Source organism: Leuresthes tenuis, unplaced genomic scaffold (genome assembly GCF_036924035.1).
Source record: "Leuresthes tenuis unplaced genomic scaffold, fLeuTen1.0.hap1 SCAF_11, whole genome shotgun sequence".
Lineage (NCBI taxonomy): Eukaryota > Metazoa > Chordata > Actinopteri > Atheriniformes > Atherinopsidae > Leuresthes > Leuresthes tenuis.
The window spans coordinates 35988025-36013588 of NW_027325365.1; the positions used below are offsets into that span (position 1 = coordinate 35988025).

Here is a 25564-nt window from a genome sequence, read left to right on the forward strand (position 1 = left end):
CCCAGACACGCTAATTGTTTTAAACCATTTACCTCTTAATTAACACTCAGACAAGATAACTGTTTTAACCTAACATGCATGTTTCTTAATTATCATCAAGACTGCATCCTGCCCCCCCTGGAGGTGCGGTTACACACCTAAAGAACAAAGCCCCCACCTCGGGTATAAATGCTCTGGATCTTTTCATACCATTGCCGCTGAATGGTGTGGACTGACTGATCTTTTTCCTTGCAACGAAGAATAAAAACTTAGCCGGCCGGCAGAAAAAGTAAGTTTCTCTATTTCATTGCTCATCAGAGGTATTAGGAAGGAAGCGATTGAAAACTTCCATAACACTGCATGCTGCAGCCACACATTCTGCTGGTCATATCAGTGATAGAATAGATTTCATGTCTCAGGGTTTCCAGGGTTTCGTTGTCAAAAATCTGTGCATAAGATGAATGATTAGGTCTAATGATGGCATGCTAGCCTGATTTCAATCTCCATTGTTCATTTCTTCCATAAAGTAACTGCATCATCACATTTTCTTTTCAAATCTCATTTAATTAAAATGAGGAACACAGTAACAATAAAAAAACATGCATAAAACAAAGTGCAAACAAGTCCCCTACAACTAATAAAAGCATGCAAAAATGAACAAGAAATCAACAGAACACCGATAACAGAAGCAGCTGTTCAGGCAGCAAGCTGCTTGTTGCTCACGCTCTGCAGCACCTGCTGGGCTGCAGCCCTCTCAGCCTCCTTAAGCATGGTGCTGGCATTGGGTCCAGGCAAGATCATGACCGACCCCTTGAACGTGGCGGCGGCCCCAGGAATGTACACCTCATACGTAAAGTGCAGGAACCCATCCGGCCCAGTGTGGCTGTAGTACATCTCATAGTGTGGCTGGCCGAACCCAGTCGCCTCAGACATCTTACGAAGCACCATCACTGGAGATGCTGCATGTGCTAAATGCCCCTGCGAGGAGGAGAAGGAGCATACGGGAGGAGGGTGCTTGGGGGCAGCAGGCCCCCCCACTGCTCTGCAGAAGCCCGGGGGGACAGATGGAGAAGGAGCCAGACGTGGAGGCAGGGCTGTGGGCTGGCCAGTATGTTTCAGACTTTTCTGAGGACAAAGTAGCTCCTCCGGGTTCATCTTCTCTGCTGAGAGCCATTTGATGAAGACATTCAATGAAAATTGTTTCTTGAACTCTAGACATAGAAATGGGGCAGAAATGCAACAGTGAGGAGCTGAGGATCATTTATTTTCATTGAAAATACACAAAGCACATGTTAACAGGACCTTATCAACCATAATTAAACTAATTCCATGCTGTGACGTATTCCCCATCAGGTGCAGCTCATCTTTACAAACTGTACAGTTATTCCTGGGACTGGTAACCTGAATATGTTGTCAGCATAATGAACATGATCATTCATGGCCTTTAATCGACCTGTCGCATGATGACAATATCTTGTTTGTCAACTCAACATCCTCACACTGAAATTGAACCAAGACCAAGCTGTGTTCATGTGTGAGCTCCATGTTTGGCTACAGAGAGAAAGCCTGTGTTACTATTACTGGCACCCAGCCAGCATTAAGACGTTCACATCAGCGAAAGCAAAGTTACATTTAGGACAACTCACTGCACTATGGAACAATTTCAGCTGGAGCGTCCTGGTGGAAGTCCTCTTTCTTTCTCTAGAAAATGTTCATCCATAAATCTCTTTCCACAACCTTTGCAGGTTAACTTTAAAAAGCACACCTAAAATATTTCTTCATTTCACCTACTGAGCTCATCAAGACCCACTAACATTCCTGTTGCCTGTGAAAGACACAGACATCACCTTATTTACAGTCACCTTTGTCTTGGGAAAATGATTTGAGGAACTTTCCCACAACCTTTTGGTCATGATATAAGGGGAAAGATTAACACTTCTTTGCCAACTAACGAGCTGGCCTGGAATACACAAAGAATCCTCTTTAACCCTGTAAGACCCAGGTGTAGAAAAAAAAATGAGCAAAAACATTTTTGACCTCTCAGATATTGTTTTAGGAGGCCTCTGATGTAGAAATGAAAGACTTTTCAGTTATTTTACATTGTAGGTTTTTAGGGAAATGTAAATTTGCAACGTTGGCCATAGCAGCGCAGAACTGTCTGGAGGCACCTGCAGGCATTTCTCCCTGAATGAATTCAGCCATGTTTCCAGAGTTTGTCCTTCTTTTCCATCTCTGACACAGTCAAGTTGTTTATCAAACTAAAAGGAACACGTGCACCCCCCAGAGAACTTAAAGGTTCACATTCCCGTCCCATTCGCACCCGTCCCAATCGCACCCGTCCCATTCGCACCAGTCCCATTCGCACCCGTCCCAATCGCACCCGTCCCATTCGCACCCGTCCCATTCGCACCAGTCCCAATCGCACCCGTCCCATTCGCACCCGTCCCATTCGCACCAGTCCCAATCGCACCCGTCCCAATCGCACCCGTCCCATTCGCACCCGTCCCAATCGCACCCGTCCCATTCGCACCCGTCCCAATCGCACCCGTCCCAATCGCACCCGTCCCAATCGCACCCGTCCCATTCGCACCCGTCCCAATCGCACCCGTCCCAATCGCACCCGTCCCAATCGCACCCGTCCCATTCGCACCCGTCCCAATCGCACCCGTCCCATTCGCACCCGTCCCAATCGCACCCGTCCCATTCGCACCCGTCCCAATCGCACCCGTCCCATTCGCACCAGTCCCAATCGCACCCGTCCCATTCGCACCCGTCCCATTCGCACCAGTCCCATTCGCACCCGTCCCATTCGCACCAGTCCCAATCGCACCCGTCCCAATCGCACCCGTCCCATTCGCACCCGTCCCAATCGCACCCGTCCCAATCGCACCCGTCCCATTCGCACCAGTCCCAATCGCACCCGTCCCATTCGCACCCGTCCCATTCGCACCCGTCCCATTCGCACCCGTCCCATTCGCACCAGTCCCAATCGCACCCGTCCCAATCGCACCCGTCCCATTCGCACCCGTCCCAATCGCACCCGTCCCATTCGCACCCGTCCCAATCGCACCCGTCCCATTCGCACCAGTCCCAATCGCACCAGTCCCATTCGCACCAGTCCCAATCGCACCCGTCCCATTCGCACCAGTCCCAATCGCACCCGTCCCAATCGCACCCGTCCCAATCGCACCCGTCCCATTCGCACCCGTCCCATTCGCACCCGTCCCATTCGCACCAGTCCCAATCGCACCCGTAAGAACCGCTGTGAAGGCTTCCAACAACTGACATGTTCTAGGCTGGCTAAACACTGCAAATATACTGCAGCACTACCCTGATCCCCGTCAGAGCTGTCCTACCTTCCACCAGGACCTTCTTAGCCATAGAAGCAGCATGATGGGATGAGAAGGCGACAATGGCGGACACCCCATTTATACCAGGCCCAGCCTTCAAGGTTACTCTCTCCACCCCCTCTGCCAGCACCTGCAGCACCTGGGAGCAAACGGAAGTAACAGAAGCCATCTCAGACATGGAAAGACAAATATCTGTTCATGGTTTGATCTTTTCTTCTATTTAACACTCACATTCAAACCAACAAGCTAACGAGGAGCAGAGTTCACCCTCAGTGCTCTGAGCTTACATCCACAACATGAAGGGACTCAAGTCATCCAAAACACTTTATTCATCCTCCATAGACAGTTTGTAAGATGTGCAGAGTAGTACAATTAAAAACTGTCACAATAACAAAAAGTACACTTTAATGGAGCAGTTACCTGAAAGGAAATTAAAACCGCAGTAAGCTCATATAAATAACTGCAGAGATGATGGTCGAGAGGATATCTCAAACCCCAGCTGGTGGAGGCGGATGGCCACCCTTCCCGAGTCTGGTTCTGCCAGAGGTTTCTTCCTGGTTCTGCCAGAGGTTTCTTCCTGGTTCTACCAGAGGTTTCTTCCTGGTTCTGCCAGAGGTTTCTTCCTGAATCTGGTTCTGCCAAAGGTTTCTTCCTGGTTCTGGTTCTGCCAGAAGTTTCTTCCTGGTTCTGCCAGAGGTTTCTTCCTGAATCTGGTTCTGCCAAAGGTTTCTTCCTGGTTCTGGTTCTGCCAGAAGTTTCTTCCTGGTTCTGCCAGAGGTTTCTTCCTGAATCTGGTTCTGCCAGAGGTTTCTTCCCGAGTCTGGTTCTGCCAGAGGTTTCTTCCCGAGTCTGGTTCTGCCAGAGGTTTCTTCCCGAGTCTGGTTCTGCCAGAGGTTTCTTCCCGAGTCTGGTTCTGCCAGAGGTTTCTTCCTGAGTCTGGTTCTGCCAGAGGTTTCTTCCTGGTTCTGCCAGAGGTTTCTTCCTGGTTCTGCCAGAGGTTTCTTCCTGAATCTGGTTCTGCCAAAGGTTTCTTCCTGGTTCTGGTTCTGCCAGAAGTTTCTTCCTGGTTCTGCCAGAGGTTTCTTCCTGAATCTGGTTCTGCCAGAGGTTTCTTCCTGAATCTGGTTCTGTCAGAGGTTTCTTCCTGGTTCTGGTTCTGCCAGAGGTTTATTCCTGGTTCTGGTTCTGCCAGAGGTTTATTCCTGGTTCTGCCAGAGGTTTATTCCTGGTTCTGGTTCTGCCAGAGGTTTATTCCTGGTTCTGCCAGAGGTTTATTCCTGGTTCTGCCAGAGGTTTATTCCTGAATCTGGTTCTGTCAGAGGTTTCTTCCTGGTTCTGGTTCTGCCAGAGGTTTCTTCCTGGTTCTGGTTCTGCCAGAGGTTTCTTCCTGTTAAAGGGAGTCGTTCCTTTCCACAGTCCCTCAGGCTCAGGACGGGAGATTGGACTGAAGACAAGTTTTGGTGCAATCTGTTGGTTTCCTTAGCTAGGATATTATTTTTGAATTGGCTCCATATGAATGAATTTGATTATGATTACAATGAATTAAATTCCAATTGGCTTGACTTGGACTATATTATTAAAGTGCCTTGAGATGACAATTGTTGTAATCTGGCGCTTTATAAATAAAACTGAACTGAATATCAGTGCAAAGACAAATATGATATGAAACAAAGATAAAGTGGCGGGGATGGATGGATGGGAGTTGAGCATGGATAAAGGTTGCCACGCAGTCTGGGTAGTGAAGCCGGCCACCTGAACTGAAGGATGTCCCTGCTGACCTCACTCAAGTTAAGCTTTCTCAGAAGGTAATGCAAGGATCTCCTCTGTATTGGAGATAAATTTCAGTTGGTGCCCTGGTCCTTGTACTCCTGAACCATGTCTCCAGACCTCCCATGGATGCTTGTGGTGACTGCAGCCATATACTGAAAAACGCTAACACTATCTTTTTTCTTTGTCTAAGTTTAGATCCAGAGTGGAGTTGTCTCACTGCACTGCAAACACATGTGGAGTTTAACTGTGCTGCTGCTGCTGCTGCGAGTGGCCTGACAGTAGAAGCAGTAAGACTGAAAATTTCCCCTGATGACAGTTTGGCTGCCTGGATCTGCTGCCGACAGGGAAGTCAGTGGAATCAACAGAAAGTGAGGGGTTAGCGAGAAGCTAATCACCATCAGCCATAACAACTGGTTAGGACGGACAAAACTTTCAACTCAACCTGAAAACTGAGAGGAAGAAGCAGGAAACACTGATTGCTCAGCTGGAAATGGCTCATCATCAAACACATAACAGCCAGCTCCAAACTGCAACACAAGCATGTCTTCGATGTGAAAGTTTACAGAACTGTAACGTTTCTTTTTTCTGACGACAAAACAGCTCCAACCTGGGAACCTCCCGGGAAAAGACGGCACCTTGATGGCAGCATCTGTCTCTCCAGAACTCCAACATCCAGCATGCATCAGTGGTACCTTCACCCAGATGAAGCCCTCCATGCCCTGGACTCTGCTGCAGCCCCAGACCATCACAGACGCTGCTTTAAACCTTCCTCTGAGAACAGCTGGATGCTCTTTCTCAGCAGTTTTTCCCAGAAGCAGCTGAAACGTGGACTCATCTGCCCACAGAACACGTGTCCACTGTCTTTCTGTCCCTCTGAGATGAGTTGGAGTCCAGAGAACTGGGCCGTGTTTGGGTTTTTTTGTAGTATGCTGCAGCAAACAGCCAGTTTCTGCTTTTGTAAAGCAGAAGTGAACAACAGAGTGGCAGATTCTAGCATGGTTTTACAGTCTACGTAAAAAATATGGATTTCTTGATTCTTTTTCCTGTAATGTGAATGAAGATCTTTCTCTTCACATTTGAGTTGCTTTGCAAGTTCAACACTTTCCTTGCTCCCATCAAACAAGCCACCTTTTCAAGAAACCTGCTGATTAATGGCATGTTTTGCCCTTATTGTTACCTTTTGTTGGTTTAGTCATACTGTATAGTTCACTCTTGGCAATAGCATCTAAAATGTGATGCAGCAGCAAAGGTAAGTCTCTTAAGCTGATCAATTGGATTGTTAAGACTGTAAATGGTGAATATAGGCTGCACACGGTGACAAGCACATTATTGCTTTAAAGGTAAAATGAATGACAAATAAAGTTTTGCTTTGAACTGCTTCAGGATAGATTAAAGTAACTAAAGTCTGAAAATTGATTGCTGCTTCTGTGTTTTTTGATAAATCCTTTGTTAATTCCCTTCAATATCAACTTAATGCTCTTCTACAAGAAATGATTTGCCATGAAAACCAACATCTACACCAAAGTCTTCAAACAGAAAAGAAAATTAATTTGTTTTACAACCTGGAATTAAGAGGGTTCCAGGGTTCTCTCCGGGTACTCCGGCTTCCTCCCACCATCCAAAAACATGCATGTCAGGTTAATTGGTGACTCTAAACCGACCCTACGAGTGAGTGTGAGCGTCTCGTTTGTCTCCGTGTGGTCCTGTGATGGACTGGCGACCTGTCTAGGTTCACCCTGCCTCGCGACCAATGACAGCTGGGATAGGCTCTAGCCCCCCACGACCCCACAGTTGGATTAAGTGGGTATAGAAAATGGATGGAACCTGGAATTAAAGCAGAAAGCAGGTGACTGAGGCCTCCACAGCTGAGCTGATCCGTAGTAAATGAACTCCAGAGACACATTTCCAGGTCTTACCTGGTCGTCCTGCAGCTTCACTCACTGTGGTCCATGCCAGCTCTCTTTCAGCTGTGATTGCACAGCTCCAGATCGCACACAGAGCTACGTTAACACTCATTCATTCAAAAATAAGCTGCTGATTCTTGCTCCAGATGACCTTGAAAGTGTCTCAGCGGTAACATGAATTTGCCCTTTAGGTTGTGGTTCACTTAACATTAGGTGTGAACACAACGCGACACCCTCATCCATCACCAGTATGGAGATTCTTCCACAGTAATGCAACATTCTGTTAATACCTGTTAATATTCAAACAATATGAAGAGCAGAGCGCTGCCTGTGGAATCAGAGCGTGGCCCCTGCAGCTTTCACACTCGCTCTGATCACAGCTGAAGCTTTCTGTTTTTTGCAGTAGTTCCTCTGACAATCATGTAAAGTTCTGATGTTCCCAGATAGAAATGGGTACTGTTAGACAGAATTCATAAAGCTTAGGAATGACAGCAAGAAATGAAGACGTGACATATAAACATGAGAAAAGATTGAGCAGTTATTAAACATGATGAGCACATGTCACCGTGCTCTTGGGCAGGACTGAACCCGACATTGTTCAGTGTGTGACTGCATGACAGGCTGCAGAGACTGAGAAATGCTTTAGGAACGTTTCCATGTGACCTGTAGTGTAAAGGACAACGTGGCTGCTGTCCTTTTACCATTTCCAATATTTCTGCGTCTGAAAATGGTTGAATTTGATGTGACAGCTTCCAGCCAAGTTAACAGCTCACATCTGGCTTTTGAGTGTGATGTGAAAATGTTCAATTCAGTCCCACATCAAATAACTTTTGATGATTTCTTTTTGTTGATGAATGGCATTACTTAGCCACTTATTGTGCTAAACCCCAGCCTCGTCTTTGGCTGTTCAAAAGGCTTAAACTCAGGTTCAACTCATTGTCCAATGGCTTGTGCACACCTGTTTTAGGATGACTATTATTGCCTGCCTCGATTCTGGGATCACCTTGACTGATGATGACACAATACTGCCATAACACACACACACAAAACAATGTGTGACCTCTGGCCTTCTTTTAGCATTTAGACAGAGGTTAAGGCTCAGAAGAGCTCAGTTGGCAACACAGAATCTTGGGTACAACTCACAGAACATTCACAGCCAAATGATCTCAGAGAATTGTGATTGTGAGAAACAGCCTTCACAATACAGAATAGTGCCATCCCTTCTTGTTGTGGTGGTTCCAGGCACGTCCCCTGGGAGGTAGTGACCCGTTAGCCCTCAGAGCACTGAGGATTTCACTGCTATGTTTGAACAGATGCACCCATGTTTAAAAAGCTTTTACTTTTACTGTCAGCTGTACCTGCAGCAGGTCCTCTTGTTTGGTGGCAGTTGGCAGATCTACGATACAAAGGTGTCTTTTCTCTGTGCTGCGACGGACGCTGAGGCGGAACCCGGGCTCCAGCATGTAGCCGTGCAGCAGGCGGATGGCGTCTGTAGCCGTGGCTGCTGTACCATATTTGGCATAGGCAAAGCCACGGTTCTGACCACTGAAGTTCATCATGAGCCGGAACTCCCAAAGCTGCCCCACAGAGCTGAACAGGGGGATGAGAAGGTCCTCGTAGGCGTCCCGTGGGATCTGGCTGATGAAGACCTCACAGCGGGCTTCTGGGGTGGGGCCATCCCACGCTGACCATGAGTTAGAGAGAAAACAGGTTGACTAATGGCACTGATGACATTATAGGCGTTTTCACACATGGAGAAAGAGTCGATAAAAGTTGTGTTGATGTGAGGTGGGAGTACGAGCACGGAGCAGATCTTTTAATGAATTAGAAAACTTTTTCAGACACAGAAAGATTAGCTGATATCACTTGAGTGAAACGCACTGAGAAGAACATTGGGCCTTATGCAACAACCATTCGTATGAACAGATTTTGTTCTTAAGTGGTGCGTACGAGTGATTTACAAGAACTTGCCGCATTCACCAATGTTTTCGTATTTTGAGTTTTCTTTCAGTTACGAACAGAATTTACGAGTAATCCAGACCTGTCTTCGGAGTCACGTAAAATAGTAGACTGTTATTCAAATCAAGTTTGCTTGACTATGAATTGTACATTTAATTACTTTGAAGCAATCAGAAATAAATATATAGGGGCAGGGACGTGAGGCAGGAACCGTCATCTTCCGATGGTAGATTTTCCCCTTCAGAATCAGGATCAGCGAATAGAAGACCCGGGACGTCGCGCTTCTTTGCAGGTAAACCTTTTAGTGGACATTGTGCGATTATTGGAAAAAAAATACTCGCTAATGCTGACTATATCGCTCTGCTGCTGTGGCTCAATGGTGTACTCCCTCGGTGAAGAACTCGTACTGATTCAACTTGTTTTTGCATCAGAGGAGAAATGTGACATGTCTGCCAACCAGAGGTGGAGAGTAGGAACAAACTATGACGTTATTTTTGCCAAAATGGGCCATTTTATTCAGGATGCCATCTTGTCGACTTAAGTCGACCATAGCGCTTAGAGGGTTAAACTGTCACCAAATGTAGACATTTTTAAATCCAGGTAAAAAACATTCTTTTCTCATGTGTCTATGCATGAAATCTGTACGATATCTATTAACTTATCTAGACTGTTGCTTGTTTTTGATCATTTTAATTCATTTTAATTATTTTATTTATGTTATTTTATGTATTTTTAATGCTTCTTCCACTCCCCGCTGCAATGCTTTTATTTTATGTAAATCACTTTGAATTGTTTTGTACATGAAATGTGCTGTACAAATAAATCTCACTTGACTTGAAGGCCAGGTGGATGTGTCTCGATACAGCAGGGGGGGGGGCAAACTGCTCTATAACAAAGAGAGGGCATGCCAGATTATTCTGGTATGTTGCGTTTTACACAATAATGCCATAAACATGGGTCTCCCACTACCTGAAGCAGCCCAGGCAGACAACATGCCAGACCACCCCCCTCATGGACCGCCCCATCAAAGTGCCATCATGATGAGGCAACAGCTGATTGCACGGCTTTACTGGCAATCATAGAGCGCCATGGCCATGGCGAGACGTTTTGTTTTTAAGCCATTTTCATATCAAACCATTTCTTCTTTATTTCAGTGACATTACGAACTACAGGTGACACGGAATTAACTGCACTCGTAATTGCTTCCCGTTTCTTTGCTTTAGCAGGTCCTGTAACTTCACTGCTGACACTGCTAAAAATTACAGATTTTCCTTTTTTGATCTCTAAAAGCAGAACTTCAATCTCAGAACCGTAAAGTTGTTCTTTTTGTGCCTCGATGCCATTCTCATGACTCATCACTTCCTGGCACAGGAGAGAGGAAGCATAGCCTTATATGCTTTGGGTTTTTTCGCATGGAGTACGCAAATGTACTATCCTCGTGCACATGCACTTAAATACGCACGCGTGGCTTTCATCATTCACGCAGGTCATTTACACACTTTTCTGAAGTTAATAGTGTTTGTTGAATCTGACGTGGTGTGTTTGTACAAGACCTTCATACGAAAAAAACAGAAATTTAGAAGAATACAAAAATGTTCTTGCATGAGGCCCATTGTATATAAATGTCAGTCGTGCTCCTTGTTAGCAACAGTTATACAGATTATATAAAGGGTCATCACGTTAAACGGTTATCAAAGCCACCACACAAAGCATTGCCTTAGATGATAAGGCTATAAGTTAAGTTGCTACTTTCTTACCTTTCTAAATTTCAGGCATTTACAAAGGCACTGTAAAAAACTGTGATGGCTGCCACTACAGAAAATTAACTGGCATGCTATGTCCGTCTGATCCCAGCAGTAAATCAGTCCTGACAGGAGGGACAAGGACCAGACGTTTTCCTTCCCAGGTTGTGCATTTCTGACAGAACGTTTCTCTTGTTCCAGCCGTAGAGAACATCTTTGCTATGTCAGAACTCTGTTGTATAAGGCAACTCATTTTGGCCACAGACAAAAATAGTTTCAAGCAAGTGTGAAGTGTTTAGCTGAAAAGCCAACTGAAGACGCATTGTGGTGATAATAAGTCCAAACTAATTCAGCAAAGACTATTGCAACTCAGTGTCACCATGTGAAAAATATAGAAATCCTACAAATTCTATCCCTTTGAAACTTTTTTGATTCCTCTTTCCATGACTTTTCCCGACTCCAATCAGTTGAAGTTTTTCTCACCCTCGGGTGGTCCTCCATACTTCCTCTGGCCATTAACTTGAGTCAGCTTTGTGTTGGTGATTTCCAGCCAACCTTCCAGAGCCTTCACCCTCTCAACATTCAGCACCTGAGGAAGAAACAAACGACTCAGTCCCAGAACCTTTGCATCTTACAACATCACCTCTGTGTGACTACCTTCACATTTGCTCTTGTAAACCACAAATACAAACTTTTCACTCACTTTTAACTTTAAATGCAGTGATGATGGTGAAGCATTCACACAGCATGCTTACATTGAACTTGTGACTCACTGCTAAGACTTAAGTTTTTTCCCTAAAATATAAATTATCATGCAGCAGACACCAAATCTTTTTCTTTAAAAAAAAATAAATAAAAAATTACACACATCCTTCCCTCTTCTCAAATTTTCAACATAGTTGCAGGGACAAACAGGGTATCTCGGTCTCCAAAGACTTTTCCAGACATGAGACGTAAAAGATTACATCACATCATTCTCTTCTTCATATATATTCATTTAGACCGCGTACGACTTGATTCAATTCAATTCAATTCAGTTTTATTTATATAGCGCCAAATTACAACAAATGTCACCTCAAGGCACTTAAATAATATAGTCCAATTCAAGCAAATTGGAATTCAATTCATTGTAATCATAATCCAATGAAAACCAATTCATTTCAAAATAATCCAATTCATTCACATTAGCCGATTCAAAAACAATATCCTAGCTAAGGAAACCAACAGATTGCCACTGAGAAGAGAAGACAGAAAAGAGGGAAAAGAGGGGGGAAAAACAGCATAACACCATTCAAAGGATACCTGTTGGAACAGGGAAACACAAGTTAAATCTGACGTTTGTACTAGCATGTCCCAAATGGCTCAAAACACTCAAGTACAGCACCTTTCAATCTGCCCCCCTCCCCTCTCCCTCCTCTACAGAAAACAACTGCATCAACCCCCGACCAACGGAGACTACAGGCCAGTTTAAGAGGCAGCTAGAAAGACTACATCAGCAGAAGGCTGATGAGATGCCCTCACATCTCATGTGAGGGCATGAGGTCCTGGAGAGACTGGTCTTGGCCCAGCTGAGGACATTTCTGGACCCCGCAAATTGTCTACCAGCCCCACTTAGGAGTCAATGCTGCTGTCATCTACCTGCTGCAGTGAGCCCACATGCACTTGGATGGTGGAGGAGACACTGTGAGAATCACATTCTTTGATTTCTCCAGTGCCTTTAACACTAGCAGACCCAGAGATTTTCACTTCTGCTGCATGCCCACTACCCTCTGCAAAAAATTGTATTCCTCTCAAGTTGCTAACTGTCTCCATTGTATTGTGAACATCCACTCCAGCCCCACTGAGGTTGCTGCCTGTAATGACAAAGGCCAAACTTTGAATGAGCAGAAAAGTTTCCAACTTTGTGGTGGAACCACACAGTGCCATCTTTCGCATTCTCTTTGGATCCAGGTGTTATGCTCACATCTGCAACTTTTTGCTTTTTATTGCAAGGGGGGTTGAGATGCGTTCATCTGACGTGGCCTCTGTCTGAACTGTCCTGCTCAATCACATACGTGACCACCCGTCTCCTGGTGCGTCTTTGGAGCAGTCACATCCTCATCACTTGATGAATCGGTGACAACCTTTTCATTCTGAAATGCGAGGTCCACCATCTCCACCATCAGATTCACAGTCCGACATGTTCTGTAGAATTGCTAAAGCCTCCTGAGCACTGCTCCTTCTTGGTTGCCTTGGTTGTGACATTGTGAAGTCTGGGTCTGCGTGCCAGGCATTCCCTATTTATGGTTGTTTCTCGCCTACAACATTCACACCTTTTACGACACTCCCTTCCTCTACCAACTAACTTCCTGCTTCTGAAGAGTGCAGACGTCTCCGCTTCCTCCTGCTGCTTACCGCTTAATTTGCTTTTAAATCATTCTATTTCTTTCCACAAGTCTTGGATATAATTCTATTATTTTTCTTTTAAGTGAACCAAGACTTTTTAAATCATATTTTATTCTTTTTACAACTTATCTGACGAGCCAGCAACTCCGTGTGCGTGGCCTACACACAGCTGAAGCCTGATTTACAGTGTCCGGGCACCTAGCACTCAGCTAAAGCTAAATAGCCTGGAAAGGTGCTAACCGTTAGGCTAACTAGCAACAAGATGCCTCCCTTCTCCACAGATGACTACTACAGCCTCCTGCAGAAGATTGCAGTACTGGAGACGAAAATTCATCGCTTAGAAGTAAATGTGGAGGTAAATGGACTATGTGGAAATGAAACAACCTTGCCATTGATTCAAAACAGTGGAGATGAGCAAGCTAACACACAGCTAAGGAGCACAGATAACACAACCAAGAAAGTAGACTCTGTGCATTATAATAATTCAGCGAATAATAATCCTCCCTGGAACTGTCTCGGTGCAAAACCAAAGAGTAAATCATGTCTCCTGAAAGTGGGAGGATGAGAAACCGACTGGTCTTCACTCCCTACGAGACAGAGGAGCTCTTCTACCCCTGTACATGGGAGGAAATAGGACTGGACATCTCTGAATGGGAAGGTTAACAACAAACCTCCAAAACAACCGAGTGTGAAACTGCAGAACAGATTTGCTCCACTATCGAAGGACTCTGGATCTCTATTGGATGACCATCCATCCCAAAGCAGCAAGGCAAGGACTGAAAACCAGTTGGAAAATAAAAGGCCACAGGGAAAGCTAAAGGCTGGGCCTCAAACTCTGATTGTGGGTGACTCTGCCGTAAATGATGTTCAAAGGATGTGCGGTAAGAACACTAAAGGCCTCTGCTTTCCTAGGGATATGGTTAACGATCTAAAGGAGAGAATTCTTGAAATTGCAGATGAATATCCAACTGTGACAAACATCGTTCTGCATACAGGGTCAAACGATGTGTCCAAGCAACAATCCGAGGTTCTGAAACGGGACTTCATTGGATTATTAAACACAGTGAGCTCGCTGAATGCAGCTGTATTCATCAGTGGAGCTGTACCACCAGTCCGAGGAGGAGAGGAAAGATTCAGCAGGTTGCTGGTGTCACGAGTGTGATCCACCACTTGTTAGATTTTGGTTCTGTTATGCATTGTGTATTTGGTTTAAGTTGCATGTTTATTTATATTTTGTTTTGTTACAGTTGTGTTTATTATGATTTGAGTTCTTGCATGTATTGTTTTTTTCTGTTGACAAGTAAGTCGATCCACCTGTTGGCTGACTGCGGCGCCAGCCAATCAGGTGCTGGGACTGGCGCCTGGATTGTTTTTAAGGAGGCCAGGTAGCCAGAGCAAGAGAGGAAAAAGATATGCAACAAGAACGGTTGGTCGGCACGGACGTGGACAAGCGAGAGGCGGCAGCGGCAGGAGGGACTCGTGGACTGGCCAGAGACGCCGGAGCAGTGCATCGGTAGCTGTTGGGACGCAGTGGCAGGAACTTCTGCCCGAAAGCTGTGTCCCTGATGTACAATGCACTGTTAGCTGTAGGGTCAGGCCCACTCTGGAGGAGAGCGAGTGACCCTCCTGTCCGCATAGTTGTCTGCCGCCCATGTTCTTTGTTTTTTTAGGTCCACGTCCGTAGCTGGGACCACTGAGGAGCACCGGGGACCAGCTGAGCTGAATAGCCAGGAGACGGGATTGGCTGGCGTGGTGAAGTGGCAGGGACAGTGGTCGTGGCGCACGGACTGCAGTTTTAGTAAAGTTTTTAATTGTGTTTTTATTTTAACAGAGGGATCCCAGCTGTTTAAGGACATTGTTTTTTTTTTAAAATGTTGTTTTTAATTGTGCATCTAAGCTGTGGACATCAGTACTGCTCACCATCGTAGCTATAAGAAAGGAGCTGCAATCGGTGGAGAGGGGTGGTGTGCGAGCCGTCGGTGGATCATGGCAGGAGAACGACCATCGACTACCACCCCCCTCCTTCACCCCCGTGACACTGGCACTGAATAAATGGCTTTTATTGGCATGTGCCATATTTTTAAGGCAAATGGATTTAATTTTAACAAGTCAGTGGTGAAACTGTTCACCTCCAACATATTTTATTTCCTACGTCGTCCATCTGTGCTCGGGGCCAAGGCTGAGATAAACAAGGAGTTATCTCATAGAGAGGAACAAACAAATCCCAGCAGAAACCTTGAGGAGGAACTCCATCTGCCCCCACCCGAGAGGAACTTTGGAAAGGAGAGACATCAGAGGCAAGAAGAGGGGTCTTTATTTGCCCCCAACCCTCTCAACAGCACTAATGACCAGGACCAGGACCTTCCCCAGCCCCCCAAACCCCTGACAGGTCATTGTGCTCCTCACCCTCCCTTTCTCCCTCCTCCTCCCCTCACCTGAAATTCACTGAGGAGATGATGGAGTGGGTCAATGCTGGGCTTAGATCTACCCCCCAGCCCAATCCCTTTTTATCCCCCATAAACCCCCCACCAAAGCGGCCAAAGGTTCGCCACCGAGCCCCGCCCCTACTAGAGCAGCCGAAGTGACGGAGCCCAGCCCCACCCCCCCCTGTCCCTCCACGCTGCCACCATGTACTGTCTCCGCAGTCTGATGTGTGATGTGTGAGGGGTCCAAGCTGTGTGGATTCTGACTTTTCCCAGGACAAGCTGGGGCCCTGTTTATTAGAAAATTTTAAAATTTCTGTACTTTTAGGTGACAGAAGGAGAAATGTGGCCCAGTCAAAACACAGAGAGTTGCACTCAAAAAGATCTTTAAATAAAGTAATCATACCTTGTGTGCCACAGACTGCACCCAAACACGAGGGGGCAAATAATACCTCTAAAACACTTAAGTTGGCTTTATTAAATGTTAGGTCTTTAGCTGGGAAAACATTCTTAATTAATGATTTTATCACTGAGCACACCCTGGATTTGATGTTTTTAACTGAAACTTGGTTGGAACAAAATAACAGTGCTGCTGTTCTCATTGAGTCGACCCCTCCTGGTTACAGTTTTATCAGCGAGGCCAGAGTGAGCAGGAGAGGAGGGGGGGTCGCAGTCTTATTCAATGAATCATTTCAATGTAAGCAGTTATCTCCTGGAAGTTTTCAGTCCTTTGAATATATGGCTGTACAGCTGAGTCCTGTTTCTGAATATTTACAGGCCCCCTAAATACTGTGCAGATTTTTCTGAAGACCTCAGTGAACTGCCGTCTATGATCTGATTTTGACTGTATAATTATTGTTGGTGATTTTAACATCCATATGGACAACCCTCAGGACAGAGGGACTAAAGACCTGAGTAACACTTTGGGCTGACTCAGCATGTAACAGAGCCCACGCACAGTAGGGGGCACACTCTAGACTTAGTGATCTCTAAGGGTCTAAGCATTTCAAAGATTACTGTGTCTGATGTGGGCCTGTCTGACCATTCCTGTGTTTTCTTTGAGAGTATGATTCCAGTGCACACAAATGTCTCAACAGCAGTGATCTCAAAACGGTGTATAACTGGAAACAGTAGTGAGATCTTTAACCAGGTCTTCTCTTTAACACCTGCCCTGTCCGGGGGTTCAGTCAGTGAGCTCGTCAGTAGCTTCAATACTAAAATGTTAAATGTTATGGATACCATTGCTCCTATTAAGGTGAAGGTTATCTCTGGAAGGAAGAAGTCTCCATGGCGAAATTCCACACTGGTGAAAAATAGGAAAAGAGAGTGTCGGAAAGCTGAGCACAGATGGAGAAAAACAAATCTCCAGGTTCATTATGACATCTATAAAGAGAAACTTCACTCTTATAATTTACAACTGAGGAATGCAAGGAAATCCTACTTCTCTGACATCATCACCAAAAATAATGTCATAATGCTTGGGCCTTATTTGTTACAGTTAACAGGCTAACAAACCCTCCGGTGTCAGTGGCAACTGAACTCCATTCCACCATGGCCTGCAATGACTTTGCCAAATTCTTCATGGACAAAGTCCAAAATATTAGACAAGCAGTTGGTACATCAGCAGCAGGTTCAGCATATGTACCGTGTCCACCGAAAACCGGTTTAAACACCATGACACTGTTTCAACCCATTAACAGTAAAGACCTGGAGGACATCTTACGTCACCTGAAGTCCTCCTCTTGCTGTTTAGACATCCTGCCAACAGGTTTTTTCAAAGGGGTCTCAAAGACTTTGGAGTCAGACCTGTTACTGATTGTGAACTTGTCCTTAACGTCAGGTGTGTTTCCAGAGCCACTAAAAACAGCTGTAATTAAACCTCTGCTGAAAAAGGACAATCTTGACAAGACGCAAATGAACAACTACAGGCCCATCTCAAATCTCCCATTTTTAAGTAAGATCATTGAAAAAGCGGTTTTTCAACAGCTTAATTACTTTTTAACACAAAATAACTGCTATGATACCTTCCAGTCAGGCTTTAGACAGCACTGAGACTGCTCTGACCAAAGTGTTTAATGACATATGTCTGAATACAGACAGTGGAAAAATGTCAGTCTTAGTTTTACTGGATCTCAGTGCTGCTTTTGATACAGTTGACCACAATATATTATTCAGACGACTGGAGAACTGGGTGGGTCTTTCCGGAACTGTACTAAACTGGTTTAAAACATACTTAGAGAGCAGGAAGTACTTTGTATCAATAGGTAACTTTACATCTGAGCAGACAAGAATCACATGTGGAGTTCCCCAAGGTTCCATCCTGGGACCTCTTCTGTTTAACATCTACATGCTCCCACTGGCACAGATTATAAAAAACAACCAAATAAACTACCATAGCTATGCAGATGACACACAGATATATATTACAATGTCACCAGGAGACGCATTGAGGAGATTAATGACTGGATGTGCCACAACTTCCTCCAGCTAAACAAAAATAAAACTGAGGTAATTGTCTTATGAGCCAAAGATAAACGATTGAAAGTCACCACAGAGCTTCAATCTATAAATCTAAAAACGACCAACCAGGCCAGAAATCTGGGTGTAGTGATGGACTCAGACCTAAATTTGGACAAACACATTAAGGCAATAACAAAGTCAGCCTACTGTCACCTTAAGAATATATCAAGGTTAAAAGATCTGATGTCTCAGCAGGACCTGGAAAAACTAGTCCATGCATTCATCTTTAGTAGGCTTGATTATTGTAACAGCATCTTTACAGGTCTACCTAAAAAGTCAGTTAGACAACTGCAGCTCATCCAGAACTCAGCTGCTCGAGTCCTCACTAAGACCAAAAAAGTGGAGCACATCAGTCCAGCTCTGAAGTCTTTACACTGGCTGCCTGTCCATCAGAGGATAGACTTTAAAGTTCTGATGCTGGTCTATAAAGCTCTGAATGGTCTAGGACCAAAATACATCAGTGTGACCTCCTGACCCACAATGAACCTCCCAGACCGCTCAGGTCATCTGGATCCGGTTTTTTATCAGTTCCCAGAGTCAGAAGCAGACCTGGAGAAGCTGCATTCAGCTTCTATGCTCCACATGTCTGGAACAAACTCCCAGAAAGCCTCAGATCAGCTGAAACACTCAGTATTTAAGTCCAGGTTGAAGACACATCTACTTTCAGCTGCATTTGAATAAGCTTGAGTTTCAAAACGGAATCATATTTTAACTATTGATTTTATCTTTCATATATATAATTTTTTCTGATTTTATCCATTGTTCTTATTTCTTTCTTTTAAATTTTAAATCATACTTTTTATTTCTTCTGTTTTAATGTCTCTGTAAAGCACTTTGAATCACCTTGTCGTTGAATTGTGCTGTACAAATAAACTTGCCTTGCCTTGTCTTGCCTTGCCTTGCCTTCCTTCATCGAATCTAAATTGTATGATGCCCATTGAGTCTTAAAAAAGGGCACATCTATAAAAAGCTATAATCAAACCCACGTAGTCACCTTGAAAGAGGCTATTTCTCAGGTAACACAATTTGTCTTATGCCCTTGTCAAATGTCAGCATGGTTTCTGTTACAAACCTTATAGTGAAAAATGGCTAATATTTTGGTTATGTGCCTTTGGCATGTGCCTTTTATGGCCAGTGATTCTTACAGAAGGGCACATCAGAGTTGCTGGCCTGCAGAATATCCTGTGTGTGAGGGTGGGGTGCTGGCAGGGACACAGCTCAATGATTAGGCTTCTTTACACAACAATGGGAGACAGATAGTGGTATGTTAGACATTCACACATTTGGGGGGAATTTCATTGCAGACTAAAGTCTGCACTTTGAGACTTCTACTGTTAACACCATTCAACCTCTGCTACTGGGTGAGAAGCTGTGTGGGATGGGTGTCCATGACTCAGTCAGTGGGTTTACATGATGAGAGTAACTCGATTATAGCTATAGTATAGTATAGTATATATACGCTCCTTATCTGAGCAAGGGCAATTATACTTTGTTACATGGCGGTGAATGAATCGAATCATTGGCACAAAGCATGCAATACCACATTAGATAGGTGGCGCTGTCCCCATTTCAGCTATCGCTAATAGAGCCACTTCCTGTTGACGTCTTCACCGCCAACAACAACAAACTCAGGCATTCAGAAAGATGGTGAACGCAGAGCGAGATGAAGCTGCGTCCCTCTCCATCTGTGATGAGCTGGTTATGGCACAGACGATGCACAACGGCGCATTCTCCATCGCGTTGTTTCTTTCTTTCTGACGACAACAACAGGAATATCGTCTCCTTCGACTTCTGGGTGACGATCGCTGGGAAAAATCTGGAGCATGTGCAGAACGCTCGATCCGATCCACTGTCGTCTACATGCACGTTCAGTGTACATTTAGATGGAGTTATCTCAGGGTCTTAATTCGATCGCAAGTAACCGATTCAATTTCTTGTCGGATGAAGCTTGTTACATGAGCTGAATAACTCAATCTTACTGTAATTTAGCCATTAATCCGATCCGATTGCCCGCATGTAACCGCACTGAGTGATCTCCTGGGTTACTGACTACTTGACAGGCAGGCACAGTTTGTCCGTCTGGGTAGTGTCCTGTCTGATGTGGTGGTCAGTGACATAGGAGCTCCGCAGGGAACTGTGCTTTCTCCCTTTCTCTTTACCTTGTACACCACTGATCTCCAGTACAACTCGGAGTCAGGTCACCTACAGAAGTTTTCAACTTTGTGGAGTGGTCTGAACAGAATCACCTGAGGCTGAACGTCAGCAAGACCAGAGAGATGGTGATCGACTTCAGGAGGAAGAAGACGCCTTCACAGCCACTAAGGATCAGGGGGAGGTGGTGGAGGAGGTGAAGGACTACAAATACCTTGGAGTGGTGATTGGAAACAGACTCGACAGGGTATCTTATAGTGAGGCTGTGTGAGAGAAGGGGATGAGCAGACTATTTCCTGAGGAAGCTGAGAACCTTCAACGTGTACAGCAAGATGTTGGAGATATTCTATCAGAGTGTTGTTGCCAGCGCCATTTTTCTTTGCTGCTGTGTGTTGGGGCAGCACCATCAGAGCCAGTGACACTAACAGACTGGACAAAATCAATAAGAAAGCTGGCTCTGCACTTGGTCTCAGATTGGAGTCTTTTGAGACCGTGGTGAAGAGGAGGACATTGAATAAGCTGTTGTCCATTATGGACAATAATCAGCACCCTCTCCATCACACCGTGGTCAGACAGCGAAGCACCTTCTCACACAGGCTGCTTCAGCTCTGCTGTCGAAGGGACAGATACAGGAAATCATTCCTGCCACATCCCACTGTTTAATAAAAGCTGAAAGCACTGCATTTGAAACAGTTGGCCAGTGGGGCGGCTGTAGCTCAGGAGTCGCCCATCAATCGGAAGGTCGGTGGTTTGACTCCGGCTTCCCCGGGCTACATGTCGAAGCGTCAAGACACTGAACCCCACATTGCCTACTGATGTATCCATCGGTGTATGAATGTGTATGAATGGTTAGAAAGCACGTAGTTATGCATAGCCTTAAGATGTGCTGTATCAATGTGTGTGAGTGGGGTGAATGCGGCATGTAGTGAAGGGCTTTGAGTGGTCAGTTAGACTAGAAAAGCGCTATACAAGTACAAGTCCATTTACCATTTACTGCTCATTATTCTCTATATGCACTTTAGATATATTTTCTTTTAAACATACTGCTCATTTGTACAACTGTACATTAACTGCTACTGGTACACAATGCACAAGTGCACATTTTGTTGTATATATATTTTTACTTGAATTTTATTTGCAATTACGATCTTGAAGGTTGAATTGTACATTTTGTTCATACTACTACTTCATAGTAGGTGCTTTTTGCTTTCATGTCTATTTCGCTCGGGTGTAAATGCTACTACTGTAAAGTAATTTCCCAGTTTGGGATGAATAAAGCACTTCTATTCAGTTGAAGAATGCACAGATATGTTTTTTAAACCCTAATTTCACAACCCTGACCCTAACCTGGAAGCACGATATGAAAACTACAATTTGTACTAAATTGCCCTACACAGTGGCGGGCAGCGCCATATGTTTTGTCGTTTGAATGTGTTTCCTCTAATATGTGAAACTGTGACCAGGAAACTTTCAGACTTATGATAGGTTTTGGGGTTGGGAAGCACATCTGTTTGGTCAGATTTGATCTTGCTTATAGTTAAAGGGGTGAAATCACGTTTTTTCTGGGTTTTGACCCTACTTAGTGGCGCCCCCTACAAGTTTCCCTCAGGTGATGGTAGTACAGGTTAAGAGCTTTCCAAAACTGTTTGCAACTGGTCTGTATCCCATTTTGTTGCTTCTCTGTAAACCTTCAAAAGTGTCTCAGGTTCGAAGGTCACCCTCTTTTCTGTCTTCTCAAAGCCCAGCTGGTGGAGGCGGATGGCCACCCTTCCTGGTTCTGCCAGAAGTTTCTTCCTGGTTCTGGTTCTGCCAGAGGTTTCTTCCTGTTAAAAGGAAGTCGTTCCTTTCCACAGTCGCCACAGGCACGCTCAGGACGGGAGATTGGACTGAAGACAAGTTTTGGTGCAATCTGTTGATTTCCTTAGCTAGGATATTGTTTTTGAATTGGCTCTATATGAATTAATTGGATTATGATTACAATGAATTGAATTCCAATTGGCTTGAATTGGACTATATTATTAAAGTGCCTTGAGATGACAATTGTTGTAATTTGGCGCTATATAAATAAAATTGAATTAAGAACCTCTAAGCAGCAGGAACTGCCCATAATTTTCATATTGGCATATGTTACTCCTTAGGTCAAGGCCTTCACTCTTGTCCTACACCAAAGTTTAATTTTCATCTCGCTCCAAGGCAAGGCCCTTTGAGGTGTACTTTCTCAGACCCTTAGTAAGTCCAAGCTGGATGAAATAATTCAAACATGTTTTAAAGGAGCAGTGTGTAATGATTATGATGATGTATTAACAGAAATGGAATATAATACATATAACTAGGTTGTTAGTGCTATATAGTCACCCTATGAAACAAGTCCTTACGTTTTTATTACTTTAGATTTCGCCTTTTTATTTCCATATATTGCTGTTCACTCTACACAAAGGCTTACCCTGAAAGACACCACCTGCGTCGTCATATCGATTACAGTGGCCTGGAAGGGACAAAGGGTGGCGCAAGTGCGATTCACCGCTACTTTGCAGATGATCAGCTGATCTGATTAAACAAACATAACGTTTTCTCCGTGTACCTGTTGAAAACTGTTGATTCACATGAGTTTGTACGGCAAAACTACTAAGTAGCTTAATTAGCTGGACAGAAATTACGCGGGCCACGTTACGGAGATCAGCTGGTTTCAATCAAAGTGTAACGTGATACTAAGAGGCTTTGAAGATGTCAGCCAGATACAATGTGTTGCCTGCTAATGCTATCCCTCTATCAGACTAAATACAAACAGTCTTTAGCCTTACGCAGCTAATATTAGCTCCACAAAACACAAATATCATGCAGAACAACTAACAGTGACATTCACTGCAAGTTGTCTTTTCACAGAATATCTAACCAAATTACACATCTATTTCTAATTTATATCTCTAAAAGTTACCTCAGAACTTGAGAAGGTGTTTTCACTCGATGGAGAAAACATTGTGACACATTTGAGTGATGGATGTGTTGGGTAGTGTGTGCTGCATGCAGCGTCAGGCCACCGTAGTTTCTCCGAAGCTTGGAGTGTTGCGTTCACTCCACAATCGGAAATGATAGAATCTAGCGAATACCGTTCAAACGCACTCGAAAATGACAGAATCTGACGAACAGCGGAACTTCCACACTGCTCCTTTAAGGGGTAGTTAGTGACCACATGTGTTCAAAATATTGACGTCTGCTTAATACACTGTCAGACTTTGAAATTTGGACCAGTTTAGACCCGGTTTTCCCCATAATTTACAGTGAGTTCCATATTATATTTCTAATGACCTAATATGGCCAATTATACCTTCTGTATCCCTTTACCCAGGCTGACAGGATGGTCCTAGATGTCCAAGATTTCAGTATATTGTAGTGTCAATACGTATCTGGATATACAGTTTTAACTTTAGCATATATAGCTTTACAAATGTTGTTTATTAGCGATGATGTGAAGATGATGAAGGGATTTCTGTACACTTACAGTGTTTCTTAACATTTCGATCTTGAAGTAAATTCAACCAGCCTGGGTCTCATTTTATTGGCTCCAACCTGTCCAAACTTTGTTAGTTTAGCTCAAAACAGAACTGCTACAAGTGTGTGGCGTCTGTAGCTGTTTATTTGTTAAAGCACCTATTTAATGACCATTTTTATTCTTTTTTTATCCCTGACCCTTTTTATCTGTTTGATTTATTTATCCATGTTTCCTCATTTATTGTTGAAATTAACTGCACTGATCTCCAAACGGTGGATGTGTGAAACACAATTTTGTTTTTATGTGACTCATAAGAATGACAAATAAAGCCTGTCTTTATTTTATTTGTTTATATATCAGCTGTCCATGAATACATCCTGTAAATAGAATTATTCCTGCTCTTTCCATTCGCCTCGGCGCTCTGATTCGATGCAGAAGATGTCAGTGGGCAGGGATCTTTCAGGGTGCGCTGCTATTCACCCAAAACAAACTTATTTCTCCGTTGCCTGCGTGTATTTCCTTTATAGCGTGTTTCAGCAGTGAAGCTGGAACAAAAGCAAATTTTTTTTAAAAAAAAGGACAAAAAAAGTAGCCTATGGTGATTACCGTGACGTTTGCAGAAGCTACAGCGATAGCAGCGTCCTTAGTAACCACAACAGCAACGTTCGAAACAAAAATAAATTTCACAGGTTAATAACTAACAAACTAGAGCTTGCATACATTCCCTGACGGAAGATTGTAAAAATAAAAAGTACAATTTTCGCTTTCAACAATGTCTTATAATGTCGAAACCATTTATAATGTTTATTTTCCTCTGTGAATAAAAGGCACGTCAGCCCTGACTTCAGACTTTGAGCAGGCGCACTGGTTGCTCGTGTCGATGGATATTCATAGGATTATGCACGAAAATCTCGGCATAACTTTTCGAAAGTTTTCATACGAACTGTAGGTGAGAGAAGCCTGCAAACCACACCTGTTATGGGACTAAGGCCACTTTCACAAGACAGCTGTTTGGTCCGCTTTAAATGGACCAGCTCCATCATCCAAACTCTGGTGTTGACTGAACAAGCCAATTCTGGTCCGCCTGAAAACATGGTTCTCAGTGCAGTTCACTTACAGTGAGAAATGCAAATGGAATATCCAGCGAACCAAAGAGAGGAAGAGAGATGGTGTTGCTCCATTGTTTGTTTTTTTTGTTGTGAACAAGCCAGATGAAAAGGATGGATTTCCGTTTTTGGCCAGTCGAGCCGGGTTTTCTTCTTCCTGGGCAGTAGTGCCCCAAACGAGCAGCTGTTGTACCTGTATGACAATGTTCAGACAGATTGGTCATTCTGAAAATGAACCAAACCAAATGAAGGGGCGACATCGGTCTAAACTGGTTTCTTCTCACAAAAGATCTGTTGCAGGCATAGCACCTCAATATTTAAGTTGGTCATTAAAATTGAAATATGTTGACGATGACAGTTGCTCACACACAGCCCTTCCATCATATCTTACAGTTATCATTTCTAATCCAGTCCCATGTAAAACCCCTTCATGATTTAGATATGTGAGAAGTATCATTTGCTCACCAGGGTCTTAATTTATCAGCTTTACAAAGAAAATGTGATTTCTCTTTTAAATTACATGCTAGTTGTATGCACATTTATACGTAATCAGCTGCCGATGAATTCCGTTCTCAAACCACCATGCTTGTGCCCATTCATGGTTGTTCACATTCAGAAATACCCTTGCTTGAATAGATGAACCATGGATAAATATAGAACAAGCATTGTGTGATAATCTGGAAATCTCTGACCTGCCACTTATTAGTCAAAACGTAAAAAATCACAAATGTTTCAAAAGCATTAACATCAGCACCTCTCTGACAGCCTGGTGGGAATTTCTTAAA

At 44.1% G+C, this 25564-nt stretch overlaps 2 protein-coding genes across 2 annotated transcripts in view; one reads left to right on the forward strand and one right to left on the reverse strand.

The window, feature by feature from the left end:
* naa15a (N-alpha-acetyltransferase 15, NatA auxiliary subunit a) overlaps positions 1-25564 on the forward strand; it is a 290869-nt gene that overhangs the window by 135177 nt on the left and 130128 nt on the right. The window lies entirely within an intron of this gene.
* On the reverse strand, positions 630-12857 carry dnd1 (DND microRNA-mediated repression inhibitor 1). Its single transcript, XM_072396391.1, has 5 exons — positions 12759-12857; positions 11188-11326; positions 8362-8687; positions 3336-3468; positions 630-1190 (listed from the first exon to the last, which is right to left on the reverse strand). Exons 1-5 carry the CDS (start codon positions 12855-12857, stop codon positions 676-678), a joined length of 1212 nt encoding a protein of 403 aa, XP_072252492.1. The 3' UTR covers positions 630-675.

Coding starts and splice junctions, on each gene's coding strand:
- dnd1 (XM_072396391.1), bottom strand. CDS start 12,857: ATGGTGGACCTCGCATTTCAGAATGAAAAGGTTGTCACCGATTCATCA. Junction 11,327..12,758: donor ACCAGGAGACGGGTGGTCAC/GTATGTGATTGA, acceptor TAAGATGCAAAG/GTTCTGGGACTGAGTCGTTT. Junction 1,191..3,335: donor TAAGAAGGTCCTGGTGGAAG/GTAGGACAGCTC, acceptor TTCTATGTCTAG/AGTTCAAGAAACAATTTTCA.